Source organism: Tamandua tetradactyla, chromosome 4, assembly GCF_023851605.1.
Source record: "Tamandua tetradactyla isolate mTamTet1 chromosome 4, mTamTet1.pri, whole genome shotgun sequence".
NCBI classification, from domain to species: Eukaryota; Metazoa; Chordata; class Mammalia; order Pilosa; family Myrmecophagidae; genus Tamandua; species Tamandua tetradactyla.
Genome location: NC_135330.1, coordinates 115,989,341 through 116,008,609, shown reverse-complemented (window position 1 = coordinate 116,008,609; position 19,269 = coordinate 115,989,341). Strand labels below are relative to the sequence as shown.

The 19,269-nt window shown below is 39.4% G+C and overlaps 1 protein-coding gene across 5 annotated transcripts in view; it reads left to right on the top strand.

Moving 5' to 3' along the window:
• Positions 1-10,044: 10,044 nt before the first annotated feature.
• Positions 10,045-19,269, top strand: part of DNAJC15 (DnaJ heat shock protein family (Hsp40) member C15) — a 73,865-nt gene continuing 64,640 nt past the window's right edge. For all 5 annotated transcript variants that reach the window (XR_013173632.1, XR_013173633.1, XM_077155830.1 and 2 more), the window contains exons 1-2: positions 10,045-10,166; positions 10,344-10,457. Coding sequence is in view for 3 of the 5 variants with exons in the window: in XM_077155830.1 (XP_077011945.1) it covers positions 10,071-10,166; positions 10,344-10,457 (210 nt within the window). In the remaining 2 variants the exon portion in view is untranslated. The remainder of the gene's footprint in view (positions 10,167-10,343; positions 10,458-19,269) is intronic.

Sequence of the window (19,269 nt, the reverse complement as noted above, 5' to 3'; positions counted from 1 at the left end):
CCCCTTGTATCAGTTAGAATGGTTTGGTTGCAAGTACAGACACCCCAGCTAAAATCTGGCTTAAAAAAAAGGTGACTGGTTTCCTCAACAAGTCAATGACATGGAAAAAAAAAAGCAGGGGGAGGGATTTCTCTTGAGTAAATGAGATTGATGAGACAACCATCAGCTTCTATATGTTGGGCACAGAGTCGTTAAGGAATCCAGGCACAAACATCAAGTCAAAGCAGAACAGTTTTATTGAGAAAGAAAGAGAGTGAGAGCCAATGCACAGGAAGGAGAAGGCTCTCACCCTCATTCTGGGGGCCAGTTTTTTTTTTAAGGGAGCAAGGTGGGAGCTGTGGAAAGATTGCAGGCATTGCGGGAGATATCAGGCTGGTGCAGATCATGACTTCATGCTCACAGTTATCTGGTCTGGCCTCTGGTGGGTGGGGCATTGGCACGTCTGTGCTTGTCTATCTTGCTGGCACATCAGGTCCTGTCAGGTATGCTGCTAAGTGAGAGAAACTGAAGGGGCCCCCACCCCACAGAATCCATTTTGTATGTCAAGTTTTATTTTCAGAGACCTGACACTATATTCAGACTTTGGCTCCTGATATGAACAAACTGACTATTATAATTTTTTCTGGTAACAACCAGGGAAATTTGGATGTGAACTAGAATATCAGATGACACAAAAAAATTACCCATAATTTTTGTTAGTTGTTAAGATGGTGTGTATATATTAGAAAATATCTACATTTTACAGGGATGCATACTGAAACACAGGTTGAATCATGATGTCTTGATTTACTTTAAAATACTTCATCAAGAAAAAGGGAAATACATGAAGTATCTATGACAGCACTTGGCAATTGATGAATCTGGATTTGGGGGATGTGAGGGTTCACTATACTATACCTTCTCTTTTTGAAATGCTAAAATTTTCTAATATAAAATTTTAAAAGAGTAAAATAAAGGGAGTTTTTATTTATGTAACTAAAAAGTTCAGAGTTGAAGTTGTCTTTAAGTGAAGTTTTATATAGTAGTTAAATAATCAATGACCCAGTTTCTTTTTTTCTTTTTCCTTGGAACCTGGGTCTCCTGCACAGCAGGTAAGAACTCTGCCACTGAGCCACCGTTGCCCGACCCAGTTTCTTTAATCTCTCCATGGCTATTGCATTTGTTTCCTACCTGCTAAAACAAATACCACACAGTGGGTTGACTTAACAACAGGAATGTATTGGTTCATGGTTTCAAAAATTAAAAGTCTTGCTTCTTCCTGGGGTTGGTAGCTTCTGGCTTGCTGGCAATCTTTGGGGTTCCCTGGCTTTTCTGTCCTATGGCAGTGCACATGGCAGCATCTTCTCCTTCTCTTCCTGGTTCCTTTGACTTCCTGCTTTGGGCTGCCCCCAGGGCTTCTCCTTCTGTGTTCAATTTTCCTTTATTATAAGGACTTCAGCCATTTGGATTTAGGCCCACCCTCATTCAGTTTAGTCACACCTTAACTAATAACATCTTCAAAGGTTCTATTTACAAATGGGTTCACACTCACAGGACCAGAGGTTGGGACCTTAACCTGCCTTTTGTGTGATTTAGTCCCCGACAGCTCTCAATGCTTTTTTTTTTTTGCACAGGCAGGCACCAGGAATTGGAACTGGGTCTCTGGCATGGCAGGCAAGAATTCTGCCACTGTTTCCATGCTTTTTGCTTCATGTTAAGGCCAAGTCTTCTAGTGGTAGGGGGACCATACCCTGGCTTGTCGGACAGTCCTAGTTACATCTATTGTCCTAACATAATTGTTAATAGTGATATCTTTCATTTTCAAAAGTGACCTGGTTTTACCCAAGAGAAACTCTTTTGTTGCTTAGACGTGGCCTCTCTCTCCAGCCTACACAACAAGCAAACTCACTGCTCTCCCCCTGTCTACGTGGGACATGACTCCTAGGGGTGTGGATCTTCCTGGCAACATGGGACAGAAATCCTAGAATGAGCTGAGACTCAGCATCAAGGGATTGAGAAAAACCCTAGAATGAGCTGAGACTCAGCATCAAGGGATTGAGAAAAACCCTAGAATGAGGTGAGACTCAGCATCAAGGGATTGAGAAAACTTTCTCAACCAAAAGGGGGAAGAGTGAAATGAGATAAAGTGTCAATGGCTGAGAGATTCCAGATAGAGTTGAGAGGTTATCCTGGAGGTTATTCTTACACATTAAGTAGATATCACCTTGTTATTCAAGATGTAATAGAGAAGCTGGATGGGAACTGCCTGAAAATGTAGAGCTGTGTTCCAGTAGCCATGTTTCTTGATGTTGATTGTATAATGCTATAGCTTTCACAATGTGACTGTGTGATTGTGAAAACCTTGTGTCTGATGCTCCTTTTACCTACCTTGTCAACAGACGAGCAGAACATATGGAATAAAAATAAATAATAGGGGGAACAAATGTTAAAATAAATTTAGTTTGAAATGCTAGTGATCAATGAAAGGGAGGGATAAGGGGTATGGTATGCATAATTTTTTTTTTCAGTTTTCGTTTTATTTCTTTTTCTGAATAGATGCAAATGTTCCAAGAAATGATCATGATGATGAATATGCAACTATGTGATGATATTGTGAATTACTGATTATATATGTAGAATGGAATGATCAAAAGAGGAATGTTTGCATTTGTTACATGTTTTTTGGTATTTAAAAAAATAAAATAAAAAAATCCTCACCAAAAAAAAAAGAAAGTAAAAAGACAGCCTATGCAATGGGAGACAATATTTGGAAACCACATATCAGATAAGGGTTTAGTACTCAGAATATATAAAAAGATTCTTCAACTCAACAACAAAAAGACAAACAACCCAATTTAAAAATGGGCAAAGGACATAAGCGGACACTTCTCAGAAGAGGAAGTATAAATGGCTAATTATTATATTTGAAAAGATGCTCAACTTCATTGAATATTAGGGAAATGCAAATCAAAACCACAATGAGATATCATCTCACACCCACTAGAATGGTCATTATCAAAAAAACAGAAAACAACAAATGCTGGAGAGGATGTGGAGAAAGAGGGACACTTATCCACTGTTGGTGGGAATGTAAAATGGTATAACCACTATGGAAGACAGTTTGGCAGTTCCTCAGGAAACTCAGAATTGCCATATGATCCAGCAATACCATTGCTAGGTATCTATTCAGAGGACCTGCAGGTAAGGACACAAACAGACATTTGCATACTGATTGTTTATAGCTGCATTATTTACAATTGCCAAGAGATGGAAACAGCCCAAATGTCATCAATGGATAAGTGGCTAAACAAGTTGTGGTATATACATATGATGGACTATTATGCGGCTATAAGAAAGAATAAAGTCATGAAGTATTTAACAATGTGGATGAACCTTGAGGACATTATGCTGAGTGAAATTGGCCAGAAACAGAAGGGCCAATGCTATATGGTCTCACTATTATGAACTAACATTAATGAGTGAACTTGGAGAATTGAAGTTAAGAATACAGGTTATCAAGAGCTAGAAATAGGGTAGAGATTGGGCAATTGGTGCTGAAGGAATACAGATTGTGTAACAGGACTGATTGTAAAAATTCAGAAATGGACAGCACAATACTACCTGATTGTAGCACAATAATATAAGTACACTGAATGAAGCTTAATGTGAGTATGACAGGGGGAAAAGGACTGGGGGCACTGTGAAACCACAAAGAAAGATAGAGAGTTGAAATGGTATAATTTAAGAATACCTAGAGTGGACAACAATGGTGATTAAATGTACAAATTAAAAAAAAGGTTTTGCATAAGGGAGAACAAATGAATGTCAATATTGTAGGGTGTTGAAAATACACGGTATATGGGAAAAAGTACAATCAGTGCAAACTAGGTTTATAGTCAATAGTAACATTGTAATATGCTTCCACTGTATGTAACAAATGTATTATGCCAAAATGAAAATGTCAACAAACTGGTGCATGGGGAAGGGTTCTGGATTCTTTGTGGAAGAATAGGAAATGTCTTCAGATTTATTATTGTGGCGAAGGCATGTCTATACACTTAGGTTAGATCGTATGATGTGTGAATGAAACTGCTTAAAAGTGAACAGAGAGAAACCAGTGCAAGAGAACACACAGAGAAAGAGATGTACCTATTCACTGTTGGTAGGGAAATGGAGAGGTGCAGCCCCTTGGAGGGCAGTGTTGTGGTTCCACAGAAGGCTAAGGATGGGGTTTCCATATGATCCTGAAACTGTGTAGCTCAGTATATACCTGGAGGAACTGAGTGTGGGGACAGTAATGGACGTTTGCACACTGGTGTTTATGACAGCAGTGTTCATGGTCCACAATGAATGGAGGTGACCTAAAGGTATAATGACCGAGGAATGGAAGGAGGCACCATGGTGTATACATACAATGGACTACTGACAGGCCAAAGAAGGAATGAAGTTCTGAGGCATGCAACTAGGTAAATGAACCTTAAGGACTATATGTTGAAGGAAATGTCAGGAACAAAAAGACAAATATTATCATACCTTAATCATACGGACTAACTATGATATAAAAACTCAGTGCACTGAAGTCGAGAACATGGATTATCATGTTGGGGTTTACTGTAAAGGATCCTGGATTATTAACTCTTACAGCAGTCATATATTCAGGAGGTGTAACTGTTAATTCTAAATTCTAAGACACTGAGAGCTGTATGTATGTAACCTGGTCATTCCCAGAATCTTCATGTATTTATGTAAAACCTGAGACTCAGAATTAGAGCACTGAAGCTATGAAAGTCAACAGTATGCCATACAGGAACTGTTTAAAAAGTTGGGAAAGGGATCAGACTTTGACTAGAGATATGAAGGAAAGTGATCTAGATAGGACTAAGGTATTATCAGAATACAGGGTAAAGGATGATATCACACATATTTTAAAACTTAAGTTCTGTGTAAGACCAAAGGGAGAGATGTTTATTTGGTGCAGACTTTCTATCTTGGGTAGTACATTTCCTAATTTAACTTGTACAGGCAATTTAATTGAATGCCATAAGTACATGGAATTTTTAATAGGGCATGAGATTTTGTTGATTTGTCCAGGTTAATGTGGTGACCTGATATATCCCAGAGTAATCTGGGCAGTGAATAAAGAAGTATTTGCAAAGTGAATAAAGAAGTATTTGGGGACAACCAAATTAATAGGCCAAGTTCTAGACCTTGGGGTTCACCCGTATGAAATTTATTCCTGCAAAGGATAGGCTAAGCCTACTTAAAGTTAGGCCTAAGAATCACCCCTAGAAAACCTCTTTTATTGCACAGATTTGGCCTCTCTCTCTAAGCCATTTCATGAGGTGAACTTACTGCTCTCTCTCCTACATAGGACATAACTCCCAGGGGTGCAAATATGTCTAGTAATGAGGGACAGAAATCCTGGGATGAGCTGGAATCTGGCATCAGGGGAATGAGAAAGCCTTCTAGATCAAAAGGAGGAAGAGAGAAATTAGACAAAATAAAGCTTCAGTGGCTGAGAGATTTCAGAGTCAAGAGATTATCCTGAAGGTTATTCTTATGCATTATATAGATATCCCTTTTTATGTGCATTGGAGTTGGTGGAGGGAAATACCTTAAACTGTTGAGTTGTGTTCCAGTAGCCTTGATTCTTGAAGACGACTGTTAACGATATAACGTTTAAAATGTGACTGTGTGATTGTGAAAACCTTCTGTCTGATGCTCCTTTTATTGAGAGTATGGACATATGAGTAAAAAAAATAAGGGTAAAAAATGAGTAAATAATAAGGGGGCTAAGGGGTAAAATAAATTGGGTAAATGGAAATACTAGTGGTCAGTGAGAAGAAGGGGAAAGGTATATGGTAAGTATGAGGTTTTCCTTTTATTTCTTTTTCTGGAGTGATGTAAATGTTCTAAAAAATGATCATGGTGATGAATACACAACTATGTGATAATATTGTGAGCCACTGATTATACCCCATGTATATGAATGTGTGTGAAGATTTCACAGTAAAAATATTTAAAAATAAAAAATATATAAAACAAAGGCCTAATAAATACATTTTATACCAGAAAAAACAAACAAACTGAATTCCTTGCAGTACTGCTCACATACAATGCTTTCTCATACCTTGTTTGCCCAGCCTGCCTCATTCTTACCGATCCAGCAAAGCTGTGTTCATCCTTCTTATGCCAGCTTGAGTGATAGCTTCTCTGATTCTTTCCCCAGTCATTCTGGGTTCCTTCTCCTTTGTGCTCACTGCCTTTCATCCTAGAGGAGAGCCCTTTTTTTCTGACCAGACCAGGCTACTGACTGGTGGGTTAATTGAAAAGCCAGTGAAATCTGGATATAATAACAATGACACATACTTTAAACATTTTTTAACATCACGTATAAACCAGTGTTTCTCAATCTTTTTTCATCATCACTCTTCCAAAGGAGTTTTTTAAGATGTTTTTTCGTTTCCTAATCAACTCCTCTACCCATGTAATATTTTTTTATTTTTTTTATTTTTTATTTTTTGCATGGGCAGGCACTGGAACTCGAACCCAGGTCTCCAGCATGGCAGGTGAGAACTCTGCCTGCTGAGCCACCGTGACCCGCCCCACCCATGTAATTTTAACATCACAACAGATAGACTGTTAATCTCTTCATGCAGTCTCTATATAGCTGCTGGACCAAAGCCTTTTATTTTAATGAAAATCCTGTTTCAGGTCTGCCTCATATTTCTTCTTCCACCCAGGTAATTCAACATCTATGACTCCTAATTTGGATTTGTTTAAAATGAAGGGGGAACAGGACATTTTTAAAGCAAACTGACTGTAGAATCACATTCCATTTTTGTGATTCTCTTCCCTTCCACCCCCCACATCAGACTGCTTTTCTCTTGTAATTTGCTTTGATCAAGTCTTTTCTAAGCATTTAGTTTCATTTTCATAAAAATAACTTTTTTCCTCCCACACTTATACTCTATCGCTATAATGTTCAATCAAATTTTATAATTTAAAAGACAAGATAATCACTTGGGGTTCAAGCACATTACTTATGGTGAGCATTGGTCGCAGGAAGACAACACACAAAGAAATAAAAAGATGAAAGAGGTAATATAAAGAAAATAGTAACTAATACTTTTCTAGAATTACCATGTATCAAGCACTGTTCTAAGCCCTTTACAACTCATATAATCCTCATAAGTCTACAAGGTAGGTGCTGTTATTACCTCCTACTTTACTGATGAGGGAACAGAATGGTTGATTCTCCTTTGCCAAATGGCCCTTCAAACAACTTTTGGCAATATCTAAAATTTTTAATCATTTTTTACCCTTGTTTCTAGGATATATTGCTCATGTCTGACTTTCATTCGCAAAGTCTATTGAGCATGATGCAATCTGTTTTGTAAGTGGTGTAACTAATAACAAATATAGGCCAATGAATATTTAATGTGGCTTCACCTTTGGGTTTCAGAAAAAGCATTCCTTTTCATTCGCCTGGAAGCCAGAACAGGGGATTTAGCTCTGTCAGGAAGGGTCGCTGTGGGGAAAGAGGAGGATTAAACTGTTTTTGTTATCATTCTTTGTTAGGGTGAATTGAGAACCAAGTAATATTTGTGGATGTGATTTTTCTTTAAAACTGTCAATTGCCGTATGTTAGGGTTCTCTAGAGAAACAGAGCCAACAGGAGATATCTGTAAATATGAGATTTATTAAAGGTGTCTTATGCAATTGTGGGAACGTTAAGAGTCCAAAATCCACAGGGCAGACTGAAGCTGACAACTCTGATGAAGGGTCTGGATGAACTCCACAGGAGAGGCTCGCTGCCTGAAGAATCAGTAAAAAAGTCTCTCCTCTGTCTTAAAAAAGAAAAAAAGCCTTCAATTGATGGGATTATCCCATTGAAGGAGACATGGCTTAGTTGATTACAGGTATAATCAGCCACATATACAATCAACTGACTGATGATTTAATATATCAGCCTTTGGTTCATCAACCAGCCACAAAATATCCTTGTAGCAATGGTCAGGCCAGTGCTTGCCAGATCAGACAACTGGACATCATCACTTGGCCCAGTTGACACCAGAACCTAACCATTGCACTGTAAGATTATATGCTTAAGGCAGCAGCAGAAGTCAATTCTAGAAGCATCCAACAATCTGCTCTTACTAGATAGGGTCTGAGTCAAGGCACAACCCTGCTGAGCTCACCTCCCAGCCTGGTTCTCCCTTCTTCCTGTTTCCTGGCTTCTGTTCTGAGAGCTTTCTTTCAGTTTTTGCATAGGCGGAAGCAGTCTGACCAAAACTGGGGCTTAACTGGGTCTTGTTCTAATTCCTCCTTTTCTCCAGCCTGGCTGCCTGCTAATTGCCAGGGCCCAGTTGCTCGAATGCATCACTGACCCTCCCAAATATTGTAAATTCCAAGAAAACAGAGACTTCGTTTTGTTTGACATCATAGGCCCTAGCACAGTGCCTGATACTTCATGGATGCTCAAAAAGTATTCATTGAATGAATGAATGAATGATCTGTGGGGGCCCCAATCCATTAAGTCACTTCATTGGTTTAGTTCACCAGTGTCCTTGATAGTTCTAGATTGGTCCAATGAAAATTAATTTCTTTAATAAGGTCATGTCTTTGAAGATTCTTGGAAATTTTTTTTTTTTAACCCAATCCTGTTTGCCACCTTTTCACTACCTTGCATTTGTTTCCAGTTGAAATTTCTGGCTCTGCTCCCTTTCCACCTAAACAATCTTACCCCTTCTTCACTGACCATCTCAATGGTTAAGTCTCCAACAAATACTCTTTGATGACCCCCATTAAAAGTGGTCATTCCCTTCCACTTAGCTCCAGCAGCACCGTAGTTTTCCTCCTTTTGAAGGTAAGCACACAAATTACTTCCATATGCCTTATTTTATTATTATTATTATTTGATCTTTATAATATTCCTGAGTCAGAATGTTGGACAAATATTACTCCCCTTCTACAGATAAGGAGAGATTTGGAGAGGTTAATGGCTGCATTTGAGAACATAAGCCTTGGCGATAATGGAGAATACACTAGAACTCAGCTGTCTTCCATCCTCCTAGGCACATTTCTCTTTATATGGCTGCTCACTGCAAGTGCTCGTGCTCTGATATGTATGTTATTATTAACACTGTACTAGTGTTACCTTCTCTAATAGGTTGTAAATTCGCCAGGCCCTAACCCCTTAGGTATGCTAAAAATATTAACCAAATGAATAAATTAAGAGACACATACAAATTTTAATTCAGTAATAGAAAATATCTTAAGGTTTCCTGTTTTTGTAAACTGCTTTTGCCATTGGTGTAAAGGGCAAAAGAGCTGCTAACTTAGTACAGGAGTCAGAAAACACTATATAGTCTTCACTTTGTTGGATAATTTTTGCCCCAAAAGGCTTGACTTAATAAAATATTAATATGAGTCTTTCTACGTACAAGTCAGTACAAAACCATTTGTGGAGAGTGAGACTAATTTACTTGCTTACAAATTTCTTCTGCGTAATTTTATCTTAAATATAGGCATCCATTTGGGAGGAGGGGGAATAAGGAAGGTGCCTCTCCCTTTGCTCTCATAGGTGCACGGAGCAAGGCAACTGTCCTCTATTGCTCTCCTGACTGAGGACAACGGAGGGACTGAACAGAAGTGTAGTGCAGGTGGGAAGAAAAGCCTGGCTTGGTCAGGAACCCTCAGGCACTGCCGCTGGATTCTCAGGGCTTCTCTGCACGTCTGATAAGACCTACAGCTGAGCCAAGGGCTTCAACCCAAGCCCTCCCGGTAGCCAAGGAGGGGGCCAGGTCTCACACTGCTCTGCCCCAGGGGACCTGGTTTTAGCTTTGGGCCTGCAAACCGGAAACAAAAATATCCTCTACGTCCCAGCTGCCTGGGCTCAGTCTCAACCTACTGGTACAAGCTGACCTGGGCAGAGATGACCACGAGATCCGATGGGACCCTGTCGTTTGCAGTCCAGAGAGTACAGTTCTCGCTAAACCCGCGAGAAGAACGCGCCCTAACTAGTTTGTCCCTATGGCCACCTTGTAGGCGGGGCCGCGGCGCCGAGCGTCTCGCTGGGCCGCATTGCCATGGCTGCCAGCTGCGGCGTCGCCTCGGCCGGGAAGGGGCTGCGCTACGCTGAATACTCGCCACCTACGGCCAAACTGCCGGACGAACAGAGACTGGTGAGCCCTGCTGGCAGCCCTCGCCCTTCCTCGGCAAGGCAGGGCCGGGAGGATCGTGCCTAACTGGCCCATCCCGTCCCGCTGCCCCCTTTCTCACCTGTCAGGCCCCTCTCACCCCATGCAACTTTATACTCCCTTCGTTTTTTCTGTCTCATCGCCCATTCGTTCTGTGCACAGGCTACTGTGTGTTGGGCCTGGAGCAATAGGCGTGGAAGAGGGCTCTCAGGCCCACGAGGAGCTTCCGGTCTTGTCGAGGAGACCGACAAGAAAACAGGCATTGGAAGATACAGAGTAAGTGCTCTGATGGGTTCTATCACATAGGAGACCCCAGTACAGCCTTGCGAGGAGGGATCGGAGTGGCGTCAGGGGAGGTTTCTTGGAGAAAGTGATGCTTAAACCAAGATTTGAAAAATGAGTAGGAGCGTTTAACTCTGCGAGGAGAAGAGGAAAAATTGAGGAGCCGATAGCATATTCACCAAGTCGAGGCTCGAGAAACAAGGCCGGGTCACTAACTGCAAGAAATTTATTCAGGCTGAAATATAGAGCTGGGAAAGGAAAGTAACAGAAACATGCCAACCACATATGCATTTTAAAATTTTCTAGTAACCACGTTGAAAAAAGTAAAATGAAATAGGTAAAATTAATTTTAGCAATGTATTTGATTTACCCCCGTATATTCACGCTAATATCACTTAAGCATGTAACTGATATAAAAAATGAATGAGATATTTTACGCTCTCTTTTGTACTTTAGTCTGGTGTGTATTTTACACTTATAGCACATCTCAGTACATACTAGCTGTACGGGGATCAGGAGCTGGGCCCCAGCCGAGTGGAAAATCCCCCCAGGCCCACGAAGAACACTTGGTAATGGGACCAGGATGTGGGAATTCCACATACATGTTTTTGCAAAAGCTAATAGCACTTTTTTGCTTCTGTAGATAAGCTTGCTTGCTTACAGCTGCAAAACCAGGATGTTGTTCTGTGAAATTAACGCCACTTCTCTGCTGCTGTGAATAAGCTTGCGGTTTCAGCCTTTATAAGCTCACCCTGCAAGCCCCACGGGGGTGCTGTCTGAATCTTCCTTCTTGAGGGTTTCTGAGGCAGTCGCGGGCTGGCTAATAAAGACTCTAAATTGGCTTGCAGTTTTGCATTGTGTATTCTCTCTTTTGGTGCGCCCCACAACACTAGCTACAGTTTTAATGCTCAGGAGCCACATGCCGCTAGAGGCTGCTTTACTGATCAGTGCAGTTCTGAGAAGTGAACAGGGGCTAGAATGTGAAGCGTCTGGTAAACCATGCAAAAGAGTTAAGAATTCTAGAGGGCACTGGCACTATTTCAATGAGTTTTAGGCAGAGTGATAGGATGAGCTATTTTAAAGTTCATCAGACTTTAAGAAGAATGAATTAGATGGAAAAAGTCTAGAAAGGGATGCTGTTTTATCCCTTTTCCGCACCACATTTCCTATTACTCCAGGATGTGACTCCACTCCACAGTGATATATCGCCTTTAAATGCACAGCACTTATTGTCCATGCCATTTGTTTCTAGTGTCTTGTGACCTCTTCTCTGTTGACCTGTCATATTTCCAGCATTTTTCTAACATTTTTCTAAGATTCCTACGAATGGAAAACTAGGCATTTACCCCTAGTAAAGAACCTGATATTGAGTACTCAATTATCATTGACTAAAGGGATCAGAGATCAAATGAGCTTTCATCCAGTGACCATTTCTTGGGTACCACATGTGCCAGGCACTATTCAAAGACCCTTGGATGTGTAAGTGAACCAAACAGAAGTTTGAAGTCACAAACTCTGAGCTCCTACTGTGTCTATATCATTCCTTAGCAACCATGTGAGGAAGTTCTTTCTTAAGCCTTACCTAAGAAATGAGGAGACCAAGACTTAGAAAATGATAAGTAACTTGACCAGGATCATCCCCCTAGTAAGTGGCAGAGCTAGGTTTCTGAATCCTTATGTTTTCCAGTGTCTTGCTGACTCCTTTAGAAATATGATTTTCTGAACAGGATGTTCTCTTTCAGATGTTGACTAGATGTAGTAGTAGGTTAGGTAAGAAGGAATTTCTTTATGATGCATCATAAAGACCTGTAAGCTGATTTGCAAAGTACATTGGAACACCATTGTTTTGAAGATAGAAGGAATACTGGAAACTGTTGCATCTGCAAGTACTTTTACTTGGAAGAGAGAACCTACAGAATTCAACCTACTGGTTAGGAGGCATCATAGTAGTCCAGGCACTAACGGCTTAAGTGTAGGTCAGTTATTCTCAATCTGTCTGATTCCGTGCCTCCCTTTTTGTAACAAATATTTGGTAGTATCGCCTGGAATATCTTGAAATGAGGCTCATTGACAATAAAATCTACCCATAAACGTAATTTTAAAAAGTTAATCTAATGCTGTAATTGAAACATAAAGATGAAATAAGTATTTTTTTGAAAATACTCTATCAGCTGTATAAATATGTAAATGCTCAGGCCTGACTATGTTAGAAGGCACTTAAGTTATGAGTTGCTGGCATATTTGCCTCAATGCAAAGAATCACTGTGAATGTGACACCTACAAATCCAGACTGATTTCAAATGTATTACGGTTGGTAACTCAAGTTCCATAAGGAGCATGGTCTTTGACAGTCATTTTTCCCAAATGGTGAACAATTTTTCATAAAATTCTTAATAAAAAAATAGAATCATGCCTCAATTACATGGTAGTTGCACTGCTGGAAAATCCAGCCTATACTAAAACAGTGCAAAAAATGATATATTCTATATATAATAAAGTTCTGGACTAAAATCATAAAACAGGCTTCTCACACACATGACTTTGGGTCACATTTTCTCTTCTTTTTCTAGTTTCCTAAGGTCAGAGTTTGCATTATTTATTTGTTTGTTTGTTGTTTTTTGCTTTGGTTTGTTTGTTTTTCATTTTTTAATTTTTTTAAACATAACATACAGAGAGGAACATTCTTACCATATAATTGTTCTATTCTTGGTATATAATCAATAACTCAGACTATCATCACATAGTTGTATATTCATCACCATGATCATTTCTTAGAACATTTGTATCAATTCAAAAAAAGAAATAAAAAGAAAAATGAGAAAAAACTTCTACATACCAAACCCCTTACCCCTCCCTCTCACTCCCTCTCACTGACTGCTAGTATTTCCATCTACCCAATATATTTTAGCTTTTGTTTCCCCTATTTTTTTCTATACTCCTTACCACTCCCTTTCATTGATCACTAGCATTTCAATCTACTCAATTTATTTTAACATTTGTTCCCCCTATTATAGATGTTTACAGCTACAAATATTCCTCTGAGTACTGCTTTAGTTGTATCCATAAGTTTTGATTTGTTGTTTTTGTATTCATGCTACATTTACTTATAATGTCTCCTTAGACCTAAGCAAAATTCACAGATGTGTGGAAATTAAACAACACACACATATATAATGGGTATGTCAAAGTAGAAAACACAAGGGAAATGAGAAAATACTTTGAGGTGAATGAATACATTTGTTCTAGGCTATGACAGTTTCTTAAACTCCTATTTTTTTTTTTAGTTTTTATAAAATGACCTTTACTGTTTTCGGGTAGTGAGCAGTTATTTTGTGGAATATTCCATAAATGGAATTCATGTGCTGTTTTCTCACGATTAGGCCGTGGTTATGGGTTTGGGGAGGAAGACCACAGAGGTTCAAGGCCATTTTCATCTCATATCAAAACTTATACAATAGATCTTGGGGTTTGCACCTATGAAACTTATTCCTGCAAAAGATAGGCTAATTATGCCTAGGAGTCACCCCCAGAGAACTTTTTTGTTGCTTGGGGCCTCTCTCTCTAACACAACGCCGCAGGTGAGCTCACTGCCCACCCCCCTACACAGGACATGACTTCCAGGGGTGTAAATCTGGGACAAGACTCCTGGGATGAGCTGAGACCCTGCATCAAGGGATTGTGAAAGCCTTGGCTGAGAGGGAGAAAAGAGAAATGAAACAAAGTTTCAGTGGCTGAGAGATTTCAAACAGAATCAAGAGGTTATCCTAGAAGCTATTCTTATGCATTGTAAGTATTCCTTTTTAGTTTATGGTGTATTGGAGGGGCTAGAGGAAAGTACCTGAAACTGTTGAGCTGTGTTCTAATAGCCTTGATTTTTTGATTGTATAACAATATAGCTTTTACAATGTGACTGTGTGATTGTGAAAACCTTGTGTCTCATACTCCTTTTATCTAGGGTATGGACAGATGAGTAGAAAAATAATGGATAAAAAATAAATAATAGGAGGGACAAAGGTTAAAAAAAATTGGGTAGATTGAAATACTGGTGGTCAGTGAGAGGGAGGGGTAAGGGATATGGGATGTATGAGTTTTTTCTTTTTTTCTTTTTATTTTTCTGGAGAGATGTAAATGTTAAAAAATATGATCATGGTGATGAATATAGAACTATGTGATAATATTGTTAGCCCTTGATTGTACACCATGTATGGACTATATGTGTGTGAATATTTGTCAATAAAAATATTAAAATAAAAAAGATATATACAAAAACTTATTTTATCATTGATTACCAGGCTGAGATAGCATTTGTCAAGTTTGTGCGTTGTAGAATTTTTCTTTCCTTTCCTTACTGTACTCTGTGGAAGAAATAGCAGAATTTTTCAGTCTTGTGGGATGCAGACAATTCTTTGTTGTGCAGGGTTGTTTAATTTATTTTAGGACTTCTAGAATCAGTTGACCCCATCCATCAAGTACAGTATCGCTGTCCTCTTCTAACAAAATTATTGTAACAGCTAAAAACCACCTTACAAATTTCCAAAATGTTATTAAGTGCCTGTTCTGTTTCTTTTGGGAATCTTTGGTCCAGGCGAGAGTCTATGATGAGGTGGAAGGTAAGAACCTGAAAGCATTGAAAACAATAGAAAGTTGACAAAGGATAAGTGTTGGGAAAGAAAAAGATAACTTTCATTTGGGACATACTTGGTTATCTTATTGTGTCTATTTGAAGAAAAGCTTATTCATACCATTTTTTAAAGTATGCAGTTTAATATTTAGAAAATATATGTAGCTGTATATGTTAAATAATTCTTTTTCTCCTGTAAACGTCCTTTTGTGACTAAAAATTAATGTTCATTAGTCTGTTGAGATGAAAAAGATAAAAATGTAGACAAAAATACCTACATAATGCCTTGAATAAAATAGCATTTTACAATCAATTTTTAATAATCAGAGATCATCTTCAAACTTGGCTTTAACAAATCTGGGTTTTAAGGATAAATAGAAAAAAACTTTGACATTAAGAAGAGAATATTAGAAAGCTGGAGCCTGGCACAGAGGTGTAGAGCCACGGAGCCTGCAGTAGTGCACGGATGGGAGCACAGGACTAGGAAGTAAGCCAGGTCACATTCCTTGGGCACGCTACCCTCACCAGGACAGCCCCATGACTGTTGACTCACCCCATACCCCATGTACCTGAATCCCGTCATCGGCTCCCATTCCCTGTGTTCCAGGTACCCCCACCCCACCAGCCCCCGTGCGTGTGCCTGCCCTACACCCCCACCCCAAGTGCAGCCCAACCCACATCTCTTGAGCACTCCCTCCCCCTCACTGCTCCCTGCAGGCTATTGCCTGCGCATAAAGGTTGTGGGCACTAACCTCCATACCTAGGCTGCCTCCGCCCCCATCCATAGTGTAGCACATCCTCATCCTGTCCTCCCTGAGCTCAGCACATCTGTGTACAGCACCCCCAGTCATGTCATTCAGCTCTGGAACCACACTTTATAGCAATCCTAAAACTGCATGTGCAAAGCCCTCAGCCTCAAATCCCAGCTCTGAGAAAGTGCTGACCTGCACAGCCGAGCCACATCTGTCCCCAGTCCGTAAAGGCATAACACTGACCTGCTGCCGCAGTTCTACACATGTGCACAAAGGGCCCTGTACCTTAGACCAGTACACACAGGGTTATGCCCCCCAACCAGTGCACCCACACAGCTACATCCTCCCTGGCCACTGGGTGCCCACTTTCAAAAGCATCAGCATAACATCCCCAACCTGCACCCATACGTACCCTGAAACAAATCACCTTACTGAGTGCTCCACTCCATGCCCTGCTCCCTACTGTACAACCATCCTGCAAGCACAAGACCTTAGACTACTGAAAGAAATCAATTCCCAAAGTAAATCAATCAAGATTTATATGCAACAAAGACAGCAGAAGATCACTAAGCATATCACAGTGCAGACAGATATAGCCCTGCTTATGACCAAATTAAAACACCTGAGGAGACACAGATGTTGGAACAACTGGTCGAAGATGTTTATACAACTCTACTAAATAAAATAAGTGGTATAGAAAATGACATAAAGGAGATCAGGAAGACAGTAGAAAAGCCCAAAGAGGAATTTGAAAAAATAAATAGTAAAATCGTTGAAAAAAACAGATTTAAGACTCTGTTGACCAAATAAAAAACATACTAGAGGCACACAACACCAGCTTTGAAGAGACAGAAGAAAGAAAAAGTGATACAAAGGAAAGGATAATTGGCTTCGAAGACTCAAAACAGCAAATGGAAAAAAAAGATGCAAAAAAATTGAATGGGAACTCAGGGAAATGATAGGCAAAACAAAGCACACAAATATAAGAATCACTGGTGTCACAGAATAAGAAAAGAGGAGTAAAGGGCTGGGAAGAGTAGTTGAAGATATAATGGGGGAGAACTTCTCAACCCTTGTAGAGGACATAAATATACAAGTCAAAGAAGCCCAAAGAACTCCAAACAGAATAAATCCAAATAGGCCTTCCCCAAGACACATACGGATCACTCTGTCAAATGTTGAAGAGAAATAGAAAATCCTGAAAGTGGCAAGAGAAAAACTACTTACAAGAGAAATCAAAGAAGACTGAGCTCAGACTGCTCAACTAGCACCCTGGAAGCGAGAAGGCAACAGTATGACATATTCAAGATTCTGAAAGAGAAAGACTTTCAGCCAAGAATTCTGTACCCAGCCAAATTGTCCTTCAAAATTGAGGGAGAGATGAAAGTTTTCACAGACAAAGAAGTCCTGAAAGAATTTGTCAACAGGAGACTGCCTTACAAGAAATAGTAAAAGGAGCTCTGCCAGCTGAAAAAAAAAAAAGACAGGAGAAGGAGATCTGGAGGAGCGGACAGACTTACAGAGTAGCACTAAGGCTAATTTAAAGAGAGAAAGAGGGAAAAGAATATATAGATATGACAAATAAAATAAAAAATATAAGATGGAATCAAGAACCGCCTTTTCAGTAATAACTTTGAATGTTAGCAGACTAAGTTTACCAATTAAAAGATACAGATTGGCAGAATGGATTAAGAAACATAATCCAGCTATATGCTGCTTACAAGAGACTCATCTTAGAAGCAAGAATACAAATAGATTGAAAGTGAGAGGATGGAAAAAGATTTTCCATTCACATTGTAGCCAAGAGAAAGCAGGAGTACAACATGCAAGTTGTAACCAAAAGAAAGCAGGAGTAGCTATACTAATATGGGACAAAATAGACTTTAAATGTAAAGACATCATAAGAGACAAAGAAGGACACTATATACTAATTAAAGAGTCAATTCACCAAGAAGATGCAACAATCATAAATGTTTATGCCCCCAATCAAGGAGCTCCAACGTGCATAAGACAAACATTGGCAAAACTGAAGGGAGCGATAGATGTTTCAACAATAATGAAAGGAGACTTCAATGCACCACTCTCCTCTATAGATAGAACAACCAGACAGAAGATCAACGGGGAAATAGAGAAGATGAATAACTTAATAAATGAATTAGACTTAACAGACATATAGGTCATTGCACCCCAAAGCATAAGGTTTTACATTCTTCTATTGTGCTCTTGGAACATTCTCCAAGATAGATCATATGCTGGGGCACAAAACAGGTCTTTATGAATTTAAAAATACTGAAATTATTCAAAGCACCTTCTCTGCTCACAATGGGATGGAGTTGGATCTCAATAATCCAAAGAACAAGAACATTCATAAATATATGGAGATTAAATGACGCAGTCTTAAATAACCAGTCGGTCAAAGAAGAAATTGCCAGAGAAATCAGTAGCTATCTGGAGATGAATGAAAATGAGAAAACAACTTATCAGAACTCATGGGATGTGGCAAAGACTGTGCTGAGATGGAAATTTATTGCCTTACATGCATATATTAAAAAACAAAGAGAGCAAAAATCGAGGCCTTAACAGCAAACCTGGAGGAACTTGAGAAAAACAGCAATGTAACCTTTAAGCAAATAGGAGAAGAGAAATAACAGATATTAAAACAGAGATAAATGAATGGGAGAACAAAAGAACAATAGAAAGAATCAATAAAACCAAAAGTTGGTTCTTTGAGAAAATCAATAAAATTGATAGGCCACTTGCAAGACTGGCAAGGAAAAAAAGAGAGACGATGCAAATGGACAAAATCAAAAATGAGAAGGGATGCATTACCACAGACCCTGAAGAAAAAAGAAATCATAAGAGCATACAACGAACAACTATATGCCAACAAACTAGACAACTGAGATGAAATGGAAAAATTCCTGGAGACACACAAACAAGCTACACTAACTCAAGAAGAAATAGAAGATCTAAACGAACCAATCACAAGTAAAGAGATTCAATCAATTACAGAAATCTTCTTGCAAAGAAAACCCGAGGGCTAGATGACTTCACAGGGGGAATTTTTTCAAACATTCCAGAAAGAACTAGCACCAATCCTGCTCAAACTTTCCCAGAAAATTGAGGGAAAAGGAACTCTACCTAACTCATTTTATGAAGCTAGTATCATTTTAATACCAAAACCATGTCCTTTTATCCTCATTCAGTACTGCTGGGTGGGAGCATTTGGATTGTTCCCATGGAGATGTGACCCATTCAATTGTGGGTGGTAGCTTTTGATTAGATGATTTCCATAGAGGTGTTTCTACACACACTGAAGGTGGAAAAGCTTACTGGAATCTTTTAAAAGGGGAAATATTTTGGAGGGAGTCCTTTTTTGTAGAGCCACGAGGAAGCCAGCAGATGCCGCCATGTTTGCCATGTGCCATTCCAG